The 15230-nt window shown below is 42.8% G+C and overlaps 1 protein-coding gene across 4 annotated transcripts in view; it reads right to left on the reverse strand.

The window, feature by feature from the left end:
* Fam3c (FAM3 metabolism regulating signaling molecule C) overlaps nt 1–15230 on the reverse strand; it is a 44575-nt gene that overhangs the window by 28961 nt on the left and 384 nt on the right. The window contains exons 1-2 of one of the 4 annotated variants that reach the window (XM_055608165.1): nt 15187–15205; nt 3483–3539 (exon numbers count right to left, since the gene is read on the reverse strand). In XM_055608165.1, coding sequence (XP_055464140.1) covers nt 3483–3495 — 13 coding nt within the window. In that variant the 5' untranslated portion in view covers nt 3496–3539; nt 15187–15205. Of the gene's footprint in view, nt 1–3482; nt 3540–11420; nt 11477–13412; nt 13432–15186; nt 15206–15230 lie in introns of those variants that run through there. The other 3 variants (XM_055608164.1, XM_055608163.1, XM_055608162.1) reach the window with 3 other exon arrangements.

The raw sequence follows: 15230 nt of genomic DNA on the forward strand, positions 1-15230 counted from the left end.
GGAACACCTCAACTGTGCCTGCAGGACTACATGCTCCTAATCCTTGCCAATCCTAAAGAGCAGTGCCTGCCAGGGAGGACACAAAACACCAGATCTTCTGGGGAGGCCAAGACCAGGACATCTAGGAAGTGGGGAGCTGAAGAGAAATGTACTATACTATCAGCAACCCATTTCCTGGAGCCACATGAGCCCACAGGGACTGCAAACACCACCTAGTTTAAGACAGGGCATTTCTCCTGCAGAACAGGCTTGGACATCACAAACACTGGCTATGTGAAAAGCTCCAGAGGGCACCCGCCTCGACTTTAGACTTTGTGTCTTTATGGTACCTTACAATAGTCGTCACTGCCACACCTGCTTACTATGAATCATCTCTTACTCCTTGCTACCCCAATCTAGGAATCAAATCACAAAGCACAAGGTAGGAAAGGGCCAATAGCAGAACAACAACTTCTCCATCTACCTCTGGATTTCAGCGTGTTTACTCGGAAACAGTATTAGCTTATTTGTGTCTACACAATCTCATCTGGAGGGTTTGATCTCTACTGAGAGTAAAGGTAAAGAGGTTGACAAAATCTACAGTCATCTAACCTTAAAGAGAAAAAAATCCCAGTGATGAATCAGTGCCCTAAGATTACAGATAAGTCAGTGGGTGGATGTGGGCCAGAACTCAAGCCTCCCCCCAAAAAACCTGGAGATCTCCAGAGTACCCCATTCTAACACTAAATGACAAATTCTTCTTCTGCCAAACTCAACATAAGAAATATATATATATATATATATATATATTAAAGTTCATCTAATCTCTCATGTCATTGACCCAAAAGAATAGTCTAGATCCTTAGAGGGGAGGGGCGGGGAGGAATTGAAGATGTTTGGAAAGGGGGCTGTCGCTGAAAGCCATCCACAACCAGAGCCCCCTCAGTGCTATTTAAAGATGCTCTATTCACAGCTAGGGGATACAAGAAAAATCTCTGTACCTTCCTCCCAAGTTGGCTATGAATCTAAAACTTCTCTGAAAAACAAAGCCTTAAAAATTTTTTTCTATTAACACAGGAATGAAGTGGCAATGAGTCCACCAACTGCCTAATCCTTCTCACCTCCCCCTCCTCACTTCTCCCCTCCACAGGCTGCTTCCTGTTTTTTTGGAGCAACTACTGACTGCCTACATTTTACCCTGTAAGAGAGTAAAATTCCATTTGGTTTGGACCACCTTCTCCCAGGATTTCATACAACGCATGCGCACAACACATACATACGCTCAATAGATGAATGCTAGCAGGTGGCACACGCCGTTTTTATCAAGATAGAGACCAGTGGCTTGATCGTGACAGATCACGTTAGTCTTCTACTTCATTTTCTAGCAGTCATAGCCACACATAATAGGGATAAGCCCTCACTGTCTCCAAAAGTAGATGAATGAAACCTGCAGTGTGCAAGGCCAAACTTGCTTTTAGGGTCACATCAGTGGCAGCCTTTCAAAGATTTACTTATTTGACTTTACACATCACTGTTTTGGCCTGTGTGTACACATGTGTATGCCTGGTGCCCGTGGAAGTCAGAAGTGGGTGTCAGATGGTTGAGTCACCGTGCGGGTGCTAGGAACTCAGCCTGGGTCCTCTGCAGCAAGAGCGTTGCTCTTACCCACTCTGAGTCTCTCAGAAGGACCTGCTCACTCACTGGTCTAGAACAAGGAAGAACCAGACGCTCCAAGAAACAGACAAGTTAGCAGCACAGACCACAGCGGTAGAGTGGAGCTTCCTACAGAGCGTGGTCTCTAGGGCTGGTCCCAACGTCCAATGCCGAACTCGGAAGGGACTTAGAATATCACAACCACAACGGCCATTCCCCACTAGGTGTGTCATTCGCTCTTCCTTCCAGCCACTGACAGCAGTGCCTTGGGTCTGATCTCACATTTATAAACCAAGGATCATTACACTCCAGGCTATGTGAGCCTTTCAGAGCAACCAGAAACTATTTTCATTTAGAAGATCTTCATTAGTTCAGAGCCGTGAACTCAGAACTAACAGTCCTTACTCATCCATCAAAAGCAGGGGCCCCAAGAACTATGCCAAGAAAAGCACAAACATAAAAACTAGATGATGAAATTCATTTCACTGAGAATAAATTTAGGATTGTGTGCAAAATAAGAACGTTCTCTGATCACCACATTTAAACAGCGTATTTAAAAATCCACAGGGGACCACAGCTATGGATCGTCCTGCTGAACCCAAGAACATACAGAAACAAAAAGAAAACAAACAAAGTAAGAGGCTACATGTCTTTAAAAACACAAACAAGCTCTTGGTTTCTGAAACCTTCTTCCTCCACAAGTGTTTAACTACTTCAAAATGATGTTTTGTAACTTCACAGCACAGAGAATCCAATTTTTCAAATTTCTACTAAAGCATGTGTAGCAACCTCCAGTTAACTTGGTTCAGTAATCGTGGTGTTTGATCAACTCCACTTGATTCTATGCAACTATAAGCAAACTATGAAAAGCTGCTTGTCCACCCGCCTCAGCTCCTGGCATCTCTGAGAGACGACTCTAGGAAAATACTTGGTTTGCTTGTAAGAAAATGACAATTATGAATGATTATCTTGAGTGGAAAAACAACCTGTTTTCTCCTGTTACACAGACTTAGCAGAATTCCTCAGAGCAAGGCTCCTTTGGTGTTGTGGGAGGGTTGTGGCTAGAGGCAGTCTAGCAGAAACAAATTTATTTTCACTTTTATGTAGGGAAAGGCCAGTTGGGTACTTATGGATCTACCCTTCAAAAATGCTTACTAATATCTATGTTAATTCTATGGACTTTACAAGGATTTTCAATGTATATAACACGTTACTTCAGATTGCTCTTAATGCTCTGGATTTGTACCTAGACTAATAATTCAAAGCAAAAACACATTTTCTGTAAATTCTTCATGTATATTACACTCAACTGCACATAGGAGAAAGTTTTATCTTAGAATTCCTTTTTACTTAGTTGCTAGAACTTAGAAAGAAAAGGTCAGTCTCTGCATTTTCCAAATTATTCTTTGAATATATGTACTACTTGGCAAATATGTTTACCCCATAAAATAAAGATTAATATTTGCCGTAATTTCAATATAAGTTTCATCTACAAAAACATGTAATAATGAACACATGTAAGAATTACCTAATGAACAGGTGGTAATTTGCTGACTATGTAAAATGGAAAGGCTAAGCACGATTTAGTTTATTTTAGCCTGGTACTTAACTTTCAGAAGCATTATAGGTACAATGGCACAAGTATATAACCTCTGAGGCTGGAAGACAGCTTGAAACCAGCTTGGTCTAGGAACCAAGATCCACCACAAAAGGAAGTTGGAGAAGGAATATGAAGATGAAGAAGAATTAATCAATTATGCACCCTTTCCTTTAGCCATTATTGATCAAAGAGGTTATAAAAAATATAAAATAAAAAAAATCATTTTCATTGGATTAAATAAATATCTTACCTGCTACCCTCATTTTTCCTTTTTCAGTCTATGGCACGTCTCCTCAGAAACAAGGTCCTAAAATCAAAAGAAAAGACCAACACCATGAATTATACTATAAGGATATTCTTCCTTAGATTGAGTTTAATTTAGAAGACATACATAAAACCAATTAAGTAAATACCATGACATTTCTAAGTTTTCTATGAAGAGCATTCTTTAATGAAAAACTCTTTATCATTGATCACTCCTTGCAAGCGTCTCCCAATAGCTGTGTCCTTTGCTCCTCTGAATGAATAAGCAAGGGCACGTGCCCTCATACTTGTGCCTACAGAGGATGGCTATCGCCCGCCGTGAATACGCATCCATGAGGAACTCCCAACATTCAGATTCAAATACAGCTTCGTACATCCTGTCAACACGCTCTTTACGAATAACAGGAACCATCGGTAGAAATGGCGTTTAGACAGGCCAGTTCATGCCAGCACACACCGAGTAAGAGCCAAAGGTAACCTGTATCGCCCAGTTGCCCAAGGACTGGTAACTTCCTGGAACGGTGGAGGTTATGGTTCTTGGGAAATAACAAGCCACGTGCTTTTGCACCCCGAAACAAGTTTGTTTGCACTAGAAATGCCTGATTGGATGTCAGGGGATGGGAGGTGTGTGGACCCAGACAGGAAATATGTCAGGATGTATGTTCGCCCCTGATTGGACCTGATGGGAAATATGGTGGCCTTGTAGTTTTATCTTTTTAAGCTTCTGAAAAATGTAACCATTTTCTGGGAACCCAGGAATGGACTTGGCCACAGTCCACTCTGCTGGCCACTATTCTTGCTTCAAATTTGGCTCAGAATCGTGGCAGTGGTCTTATTCTCAGATTAACAGAAGCCACTTCGTTTTTCATGATTTGAGTATCACTGTTGTAAGCATTCGCAGCAAACACTGGCTCTAATACCAAATCCTCTTTATGCTTTTCCATTCCCATAGGCAAAACAACAGATCTAGAAGTTTAGAATTATAATTTTAAGTACATCAGCAATTATCATTACTGACAGAATGATATACATCAAACAAAGAAACTATTCTTTGATATTATTTTAACAACGTGTGTGTGTGTGTGTGTGCGTGTGTGTGTGTGTGTGTGTGTGTTTGCTTTTCCTTCCTACAACACAACTCAAAATACAGCTAGATACTGCTTCAGCCAATATTTTGTAAAGGAACAGAATTCAAAAGGTAAGTTTTGAGTAATGGATCCTATTAGTCAGAAATATATTATTTCTCTGATGTCTTGCACATGTACTGTGGCACACAGGTCCCCAAACACAAGCATGCACACACCTACTGATTTAATAATTCAGATAGCTCATCTACCCCCGCCTCAAAAAACAAAACAAAACAAAACAAAAAGCAGACGTTTCCCAGAAGAACACTGAAAAGACTATTATCCACTTTTCCTATTCACTGAGAAAAGCAATAGGGTGGGAAGCCTGCATGGCTCCCAACCTCACCAGTCTTAGCTGGCTCCCGTTCTTCTGCACATCTAACCTGAAGAAAAAACATCAACACTTAACTGAGTTGTTGGCTATTGTTATTTTTTTCCTTTGTTATCTATGTGAATGCCTTCTATAGAATAGCCAAAGTCAATGCTATCTATTTAAAGTCCTTAGCCACCAGCTAGAATTCTCGAAGGAAAGAAGAGATACTCAAGTATCCACAAGACTTCACATTTAAAAAAGAAATAAATAAATAAGGACCTCAGCTTCTCAACAGGTCATGAATCTTCTTTTGGCTTCCAGTGAAATTGAACTCTGCGTTCACAACACATGGCTTTCCCTGCCCTCTCATATGCCAAAGTAATGTCACTCCTATCTGAATGTGGCCTAGAAAATTTTTCTCAAAAATGTGAAAAGTATCTGGGTACCAGACATCTGTGGTTCTATTTCAGCTTCCCTTGCTGGGCCTGGGGAGGAGGGGAGAGAGAAGGGACCACACCTGGATAATCTGTATAATTATGCTACCAGCCTCCTGCTTGCTCTTCCCAGCGATTCTGCTTCTAAACTCACCACTCTATAAGCAACTAACTACATTTCTGAACACAATTGTTTTCCACCTAAATATCTTAGGGAATTGACATTTAAAAGAATTTCTATATTAAAATCTCATCAAAGTGCCTCAGTCATTAACACATTTTTAATTAATTTCCTTAATTAACTTTCTTGCACCTTTAATGATGCAAAAGTGTAAATCCTCAGAACAGGAGCACTGAAATAGCTGTAAGAGCAGAGTATGGTGAGTGTTTGTGATGTGCTAGTTCAAACTGTGCCTGGCTGTTTAAAGAGCATTTGAAGACGTATGAAAGTCAGAGGTGTGTCATGAAGACTTCTGGCAATCAAGAGAGAGGTCCACAGACAATAGACACACACAGAGGAATAAAAGACCTTGGCTAAAAACTCAGAATGCTACTCTCGAGGCAGCAACTCAAAAGTACACAAATTTTCTACGTACTCAGTAAAAGGTAGAGATACAGAAATTAGAACTAGTTTCTAAAATCAGAACATTAGTAATTAAGAGCGTATCCTTAGAACAGATAAAAGCGCAAATATTCCCCAAAACTTGGGAGGACGAGGTAGGTGGAGCTCCGAGTTCAGGGCCAGCCTGGTCCACAAAGCAAGTTCCAGGACCCCCTTCCCCCCCCAAAAAAGTAAATATTCAAGACAAGTTACCTAGGGAATTCACTGCTCCAAAAGTGAAGGGATAGACCAAAACAAGTTCCAGTGTTTTGTATAGTCTCCAGATGCCACATGGAGAGTGCAATGTCCCCTGAAAGTAAAGCAGGGAAGGCCACACTGCCCCCTGGGTGAAGGAACACGGCCCTGAAGGTATACTCAGTCTGTGACCTGGAGCAAAGAAGCGGGCCTAAGGCCAGTTCGCTGGATGTTTTAATTTAAACATTTCCTTTAGCCCAGTACCTAGATTAGTCCCGTTTAATAATATCTCTTTACTGAGAATTGGGATCCTACATAAGGAGGACCTGCCTAAAATTCACTAAGATACAGCGCAACGGTAATAAAAGCACAGGCCCAATGACACTCCCATTCCTTCCTGGAGAAATGAAGTCTAAATTACAACAGTGTTCTGTATCAAAGAAACAAGCCATAAAAACAATTACCAGGAGAGGCCTGTCTTGCCAGGTAATCCTCCCACCAACCCTCTGGCTGCCCTAGGTGTTGTGATGGCCTTATAGATGAGGACAAGGGGATCTTGGGAAGAGCACAGAGGGTGCTTGCAAACAGACCCCATCCCATTGCTCTCCCTGCACACTGATGTACTCAACGATAAGATCTTGTTGCTAACATGCCATGTCAATCAATTGACTACGTGCTATGCCAAGCGGAGCTTATGCCAGCTGCTTTGGGAAACTGCTAATCTCTGTTGCAAACTAGCCCTTCCAGGGGTAACACTCAAACTGACATATGTTTGAGTGTAGTCTTAGAAACCACACTACCACCTCAAGGCAAAAACGATGCAAAAAATATGCATACAAATAAATACAGTAGCATAATACTAAAAGAAAAAAAAATTAATCCAGCCAAAAGAAAATATTGCTAATTACATTTCACAAACTAGAGAACCACCATCCACTTTAATCCAACCCTAATTCAGCGCTGCCCAAATAACAGTTTTAACCAAACGAATTGAATTCTGATGATTCCAATATTCAAGTGCAAGGGGTCTTTTGTTATCTATTTGTTGTGTCATGTGTATGCTCTCCATGTTCGTCTGAGCACCTCGTGCTGACGGTGCCCACGTGGTTCAGAAGAGGTCTGCCAGATCCCCTGGAACTGGAGCTACACCAGGTCGTGAGCTGCCATGTGGGTGCTGGGAATTGTACCCAGTTCCTCTATCAGAACAAGTACTCTTAACCTCTGGGCTGGCTTTCCATCCCCTGGGGAGCTGGAACTTTCCAAGACACTACATAAAAACATGTTAAACTATAAAACAGTAGATGTAGGCTACACTGAAGTCCTGTCTGTGACAGTGAATTCCATGTGCCAACCTGACGGGGCCACAGGCTACCTCTAAGTCAACACCATTCTGGGTGTGCCTGGAAGGACCTTTCTGCATGACAAGCATCTGTACCTACACTGAGGAATGCAAAGCGCCTTCCTCATTAGGACTCCAATCCCGACCTGACGACAAGGGTGCGTAACGGGGATGTGCTGGTTTGCATCTTCCTATACAAGTGGGTTTCCATCCGTCGTTTCTGGCCTCAAACTCCTTCCCGCAAGTAGGGATGTAAGACTTACCTAGCTATCTGTTATCTTAGACTATGATTTTTCTTCCTTCTTGCAAGACATAGGCACCTAATCTACCTTTCTGCGTTGACGCTAACCACAGAGAACCTTTCGGTGCAGCTTTGTCTAACAGATCATAAGACCCTCCTCGGTCCTAAGGACTGTGGCAGAGACAAGATGAATTGCTGGGGTTTCCTATTTCAGCCTGCTAACACTAGTTCATTTCCTTTTTGTCCAACCACATTTCAACACGGTTGCCCATGTTTCAGTCATGCCTGCGTAATGAAGTCTCACAAACTCCCACAGGACAGGGCCCAGAAGGCTTCCTCACAGCAGAATGTGAAGGTTCCTGGGGAGTGGTACAGTTAGGTAGGGCAGGGGAACTCGGTCCTCCTTCCCACACCACAACTTCTGCTTCCCCGTACCAGTGTCATTTGTAATTCTAATGCAGTGAATGCTAAGCATAAACCATTCAAATTCCCTGAGCCTCAGGAAGGGCTTGTGGGGCCCCCAGTTCATAGCTAGGCCAGCAGACCCGAACCAACAAAAACAACAAGCTGCAGTACCATACAACACAATACATGTGACTACTCCAGGCAAAAGCCCAGAAACTTTCTGTATGAAAGGGTCAGACCAAAAATATGCTCTGGCTTTAAGGACCATAATTTCTACCTCCACTGTACGCCCACAGCTACCTGGAACAAAGATGGATGTTCCAACTGCAAGGCAGTTTTTGGAGTTTGCTCTTGCTGTTGAGACAGGGACTTACTTGTCCTGGCTGGCCTAAAACTCACTAAGTAGACCAGGCTGGCTTCAGATTCAAGAGATGTGCCTAGCGCTGCCTTCTAAGGGCCTCCCAAGTGTCCCACCAGGTCTGGCCGTGAGGTTTTTGTTTGTATGTCTGTTCGTTTTTAGTTTTTCAAGCCAGGGTTTCTCTGTGTAGTCCTGGCTGTCCTAGAACTCACTCTGTAGACCAGGCTGGCCTTGAACTCAGAGATCTGCTTGCCTTTGCCTCCTGAGTGCTGGGAATAAAGGCATGCACCACCTATTAATAAAGCTTTATTTACGGACAATAAAATCTGGGTTTCATACCGTTCTCTTGTTTCAGAAATTCAAATTTTATTTGTCAGCCTACTCTGAAAATGATTCTGCTTTAAAGACTATGCAGGCTTACGGATATGATTAGCTGAGCCTCAAGGAAGAGTGATTTTATTTAGAAAAATAAAATAGAAGACTGCAAACTTCCCTAAAGGTACCTCAATAGTTGAACCTTTTTGACTGGTTATTTGGAGAATACAGATGGCCTTTATGGCCCACCTCAGAAGGCAGGCTTGCTACAGAGGGAACCGACCAAACACACAAGTTCCATGCTTGATCAGACATTTCATCAACACGTACCTCCATGCAAAGAAGCCTGGACTCCATAAGAAGCAGAAGGAATCTAATTCCAACAGGGAAACACCTTTACCTGCCCACAGCTGTAGCTGCTCGCTCACAGAAAAGGCAGGAGTGAGCCTGGACTGGGTCCTCTTTCCAAACCCATCCCTCGCTGGAGACAAGAGTCGCAGACAGAAGTAGATGGGGTTCACATGACGACGACGGTGCCCACACTCTCCTCGCAGGGGCGCTGACATGGCATCGCTACTGTGCCATTCATTTAAAAAGAACGGGTAACTGAGTGCCTGATGCTTGACCAACTTTTACAATTCAGCTCTTGAATCCATCTGCTAGGCTGGGGAGATGGATCAATAGACAGGGCACTTCTGCGCAGCCATGTGGGCAGGAGTCTCGAGCCACTGAACATAAGGAGAGCCAAATGGATCTCCGCCAGGCCACAAAAAAAAAAAAAAAAAAAAAAAAAAGAAACAAATGAAAAAGACAGGCAAGAAAACTATATCCACTGGAGAGGAGCATTAACACTTAAAACTCCAGTGTGAGCGCGGTCAGCAGAGTGCCTGCCTACCACGCACGAAACCCTGGGTTCAACCTCCAAACACCATAGAAACTACATGTCTTGACACACACATGCAATCCCAGTATTCAGGAGGTAGCGCTGAAGTCGTGGGTTGAACAAGAATGACCCCCACAGGCTGATGTGTTTGAATGTTGAGTCGTCAGGGGGTGGCACTACATGAGAAGCACTAGAAGGCCTTGGAGGGAGCGTTACTTGAGGAAAGCCCTGAGACGTCAAAAGCCCACGCTGGGCGCAGGCTCTTTCTCAGTCTGCAGATAAGGAGGCAGCTCCTGGCGACCGCTCCAGTGCCACGCGTGTCACCATGCTCCCTGCCGGGATGACAGCGGGGTAGCCCTCTGACACTGTGAGCAGGGCCCCCGATAAATGCTTTCTTTTATAAGGGTCGCCCTGGTCATTGTGGCTCTTCACCGCGACAGAAATAGTGACTACGACCGACGAGAAGATCAAAATTTCAAAATCATCCTTCATTACAAAATGAGATGGGGGCCAGCCTGGGCTACTTCAAGCCCTGTCCAAAACAAAAACAAAAAGCAGAATAAGGGCAGGGGGGTGAGCTCAGTGGTACAGCAAGAGGCCTGGAGCTGGCTCTCCAGTACTGCTGAACAAGAACAAATAATAGCTCAGTATGCAATATAAGCTGTTACCACTATGTTACTGCAAATTTAACAGACAGACTTTGACATCAAGTGATTTTAAATATTTTAACACTAAGTGCTTACTAGAAATACTAACTTAAAAATGATTTCCTATTGGCAGGACGCTTTGGGACTGAACACCAGAAGACACAGGTTTTTAAAATAGAATCTGCACAGAGTGAGAGTGAGTTAGTGAAAGACAGCCAGATAGAAAACTAAGTATGATGCATACACTTCTAACACTTATGAGGTAAAAAGGAGAACAAGGAGTTTAAGGTCATCCTTGCCCAGATAGGGAGTTCAAGGGCAGACAGAGCTACACAGGACTCTTCCAAACCACAAAACAAAACCCTACAAAAAGAACGTGAACATTATTTTTAAAAATTTAATGGTTACCTAACAATTAAAAATCTTACAAGTAGCTGGGTATGGTGGCATGGCTCATGCCTTTGATCGCAGCACTCAGGGAAGCAGAGGCAGGCGAATCCCTGTGAGTTTGAGGCCAGCCAAGTCTACAAAATGAGTCCAGGACAGCCAAGGCTACACAGAAATCCTGTCTCAAAACACCAAACAACAACAAAAGTCTTAAAAGTTTTTAAGGAAACAAAGTAATCTTGTATTTTGAGTAGAGGAAGGAAAAAAATTAAGCACAACAACAAGAAATAATTCCATTCCTGGAAAAGGAATACTCCAAATGGAAGAATAAAGAATCACAGGCCAAAAACTTTAAATAATGAGTCAGTGGAATAATTCTTCCAGAATAGTGTTCTACTGAAAAGTCTTGGGAATAGTTGGATGCAGATGATCTCTGTATGGCTACTTTTGTTTGTTTGTCTGACACATTTCAACACCTAGCTCTTCCTGCCTCAGTTTCCCATCTCCAGAATGCTGGGGTCACTGGCATGGGCCACCATGCCTGTCTCTCAGATTTTCAGTTATCTGAATCAACACCTCATGGCTTTTCTTGTTTGTCTTCAGTAGCACAAAATGAAAATTTATTGAAAGAAGGTGATTAACATCTGTAAGTGGTTAAGCGGACCACAGCGTTCCTTACTTCACCCAGACTGTCTGTGCAGTGCAGGAGATGAGGCAAACTCCATCGCAGCAATTCTGAAGCCTCCACGCGAACTCCATGAACTGTCCTTAAACCTTATCTCTCCACTGCTCTTCCTGGTTGGCAACGGGGAAGAACAGTTCAGAAACCTGTTATCTGATCAGCAGCAGCCTGAAGAAAGCTCTCTTCTCTGACACTGGCAAACGTAGCCATAGCACCCACTGTCTCTGCTTCAAAACAGGTTAGGGGAGGGGCCCAGCTTAGGTCAACTTTGCCCCAAAGCCTGACAGACATTCTGAGGGCAGTATTGCAACATCAGAGAGCTCAGAGTTGGCAACCTCACAGCAGAACTCTGGACACTGTGAAAACCAGAAAGAGACGCAGAGTGGTGTCCTCCTCTCAGGCATGTGCGAGAGCTAGCCAGTTACTGAAATATGCCAGTGGCTCTCCATGCATACAAACCATGTTTTCCAACAAAACACTTACGGGATTGAAAAGAAAGCAGCCTCTTCCTTCAACCTCAACTATACCTAAGCTACCTTCCCCATCGGCAAGGAAGCTCATATGCAGGGTAACCAGACTACGGTGAGTGATACCTCAATCCTGAGGTACATTAAGAGCTCAGCCACCAGCATAGTCTTTATCACAAGCAGTTGTCAGGCAAGGGCACCTTTCATAAACGCTTACAAATAGTTTACACAGGGTTGCACACCTGAAGAAATATTAATACAATTACTGTGTGTGTGTGTGTGTGTGTGTGTATGTGGTGTATGTGTGTGTGGTATTTTCGGGTGTACATGTTTGTGTGGGTGTGTGCATGTGTTGTGTGGGAGGGTATGCATGATGCATGCATGTGTGTGTCACTGTTAGGTGTCTTCTTTGGTTAATCTCTTGGTGGTCTCTCATGGAAACTGGAGAGTACTCATTAGGCTAGATTGACGAAGCAGGGAGCCCCGGAGATGCTCTGGTGAGCATTTCACAGACTGAGTGATCTCCCCAGCTGCTTTTTTATATTACATCCTAACCCTCATAATAACCCACAGGAATATTACAAGGGTAGCCCTAAAACAATAGACGCCTAAAAACTTATATTGTTAATCTTAAGAAACACAATGCTGTTCCCATTAACAGTCTACACAGAGAGGCTTCCACACACATGATTTCTAGTAAAATAGGGCCAAGGATTCAGGGACACGTGCTATCAAGCCTCTGAAGGCCCCAGGAAGGTGTTGCCCACACCAGGGAGGTCAGAATTGCTAGTGTGCCTTTTAACAAGCAAATTTCTCTGCTTCTGCAGCCCTGTGGGATCAGAACCCTGGAGCAGGCATTAAAACCCTACATCTTTAACAAGCTCTTGGGGATGATTCTCTCTTGGGCTTAGAGCTGAGAGCTTCAGGATTACAGCACATCAACACACACAGAGAAAAAGTTTAAGAAAGGAAAAGAAAAGTGAAAATCAAGGCAGAGCTAAGACAAAATAAAATCCCCAAAGTATGATTCACATGATAGGAATTTTTACTCTTTTCTAATGGAAATGAGGCTGGCTGTCCTGGGGCCAGGTTTGCCAGGTGGAGAGGGAGGGCCAGGCAGTAAATCTGGAGACTAGAGTGAGGAAAAGAAAAAGAACTTCTGTTTGCAATAAAACTGACTACTCTAACTTAAAGTGTTCATATGTTCTCTTACAGATCTTCTCTTTCTCAAAGTAGAATTTTGTTTAAAAATCTAGTAGCCATTTGAAATGGCTGATTCGCTTTCTGGAACCCAGAACAGTAACAGTACAGGAGCCTAAAAAAAATGACATTTAGTTTTGCTTGCTCCTTTAGAATTCTACAGCTGTTTAAATACCTTAATCCTACTGTATACTATTAGGGGAAAGATAGACAGACAAATATCAAGTAAAATGACAAAGGCTGACAAGATGGTTAAGCAGGTAATTGTGCTGACAAGTCTGACATCCTAAATTCAACTCCCACAGAGAAAACAAACACCTACAAGGCGTCCCCTGATCCTCACATATGTGTTGTAGCCTGGACATTCGCCCCACCTCCTGCATACAAAAAGAAAGGAAGATAAAAGTAAGCTTCGTTTAAAAAGAACAACAAAAACAAAATACACATTTAAACTGCAGGAGGAACAAAATAGGGCATCCACATTTCAGCTTATTAAACATTGTTGGTGTTTTGTTTTGTTTCATTTTTAAGAAAGAAAACAAAGAAGAAAGGGAGGCATAAATTTACACCCAGTGTGGTGGAATCTTCATTTCCTGTAACTACTTTACATTACACTTGATAAGGAATTGCAGCTTTTTTAATCTCATGTTTCAGGATTCCTCTGCACCGGCAGGCATTTCAGTTATAGTTTAGGTCAAATGTAAAACTGAAGCACACCAAGGTTCCCAGATTTCAGCAGCCAAACCACCCCTGAGGAAGCGGGTCAGCAGCCTGTGGCAGAGACCAGAAAGAAGCCACTAAGGTAAATTTTTATCAGCCAAACAATTTTACAAGCTCCTATTTTTATTATCCAATGGCCTTCAAAACTGACTCCGAGAGCCCTAATTACAGGTAAGCCTGGGTGCCATTAGTTAGCACAGCTGATCCCACAGCACTGCCCTAAGGAGCCTGGAGGTGCTGTGATGAAAGTCACCAGGAGCCGCCTGCTGAGGATGCTCATGCAACAATCTGACTAGCACACAAGATGCTCAACAGCCTGACCAAAGGAGGGACCAAAACAGAGACTGTGACACTGAGAGTTTGTGCCTGTCACTCCGGTCTACATAATTCCATCATTCTGTGGCCTCCCTTCTCCAAAACCACGGAGACACAGAATGTCACTGACTAAAGGAATTTTTATCTTGCCCTTTTTATTATTATTATTATTTTCCTACAAAAAAAGAATTTTATAATTTTTTTTTCTGCTGTGTTCACAGCCATAGATGTGATGTTCCGTGCTCTTATACCAAATAACGAGTGACGTATGGACGGTTTGAGATCGCTTTGTCTAGCTGTAACTTTCGGGAAGTCATCAGCTGTTTGTTTTTAATAAGTAGAGAACACCTTTTAAGAACCTATGAAACAAACCTAATCACGTGCACAAAACTAAAAACAAAACCTAGTAAACTGCCTGAGAAATCACCCAACTAGCAACCTCCAGAAATAGGCTTAAGCAAGTAAGTCCAGAGGAACCATTCTGCCGCTTTCCTGTTCAGTGGCATCGGAAAAGTCATTAACTTTATTTTCTGCATTAAATGGAGATCTCCCTGTGTCACTGTTTGAGTAACAATGTTTCCAAAGACTTGGAAAATGTAACAGTCTATCACTGGTCCTTCCAGGATGGCACAGGCCCGGGAATCTGCCTTTACCACCTAATTTAACACAATAGCTCGCGAAATTCATATTTTAATCCGTAAAGTATGAGAAATTGTAATAGGACACATGTGAGAAGTTGTGAAAAATAAATATGCTCTTGAAAATACTGGGAAACTGTATGTGAGGTAGCAAAGGTGCAAATTCGTGACTTTGTATCCATTTGTTTGTGCCTAAAAAGAAACAGGGCAAAAGTTCTGTTAGGTGATAGTTCAGCATTATAGGAAGTAATTATGTAAATTGGAGCTGATGACTTCCCACAAGGTACAGCCTGATACATCTCAAATCCTCCATCTGTCACTCATTATTCAGGTACAAGCACTGGCCATCATCATACATACTACAGCTGTGAACACAGCAGGAAAAAAAAAAAAAAAAAGGCAGCGCTCATCAAAGACACCTACGTGTTAGCCTGCCCAAGCAGAAAGCAGCTCCACTTTGGCGGAGA

The sequence above is a fragment of the Psammomys obesus genome, unplaced genomic scaffold (genome assembly GCF_907164565.1).
Source record: "Psammomys obesus unplaced genomic scaffold, mPsaObe1.curated_primary_1811, whole genome shotgun sequence".
NCBI lineage: Eukaryota > Metazoa > Chordata > Mammalia > Rodentia > Muridae > Psammomys > Psammomys obesus.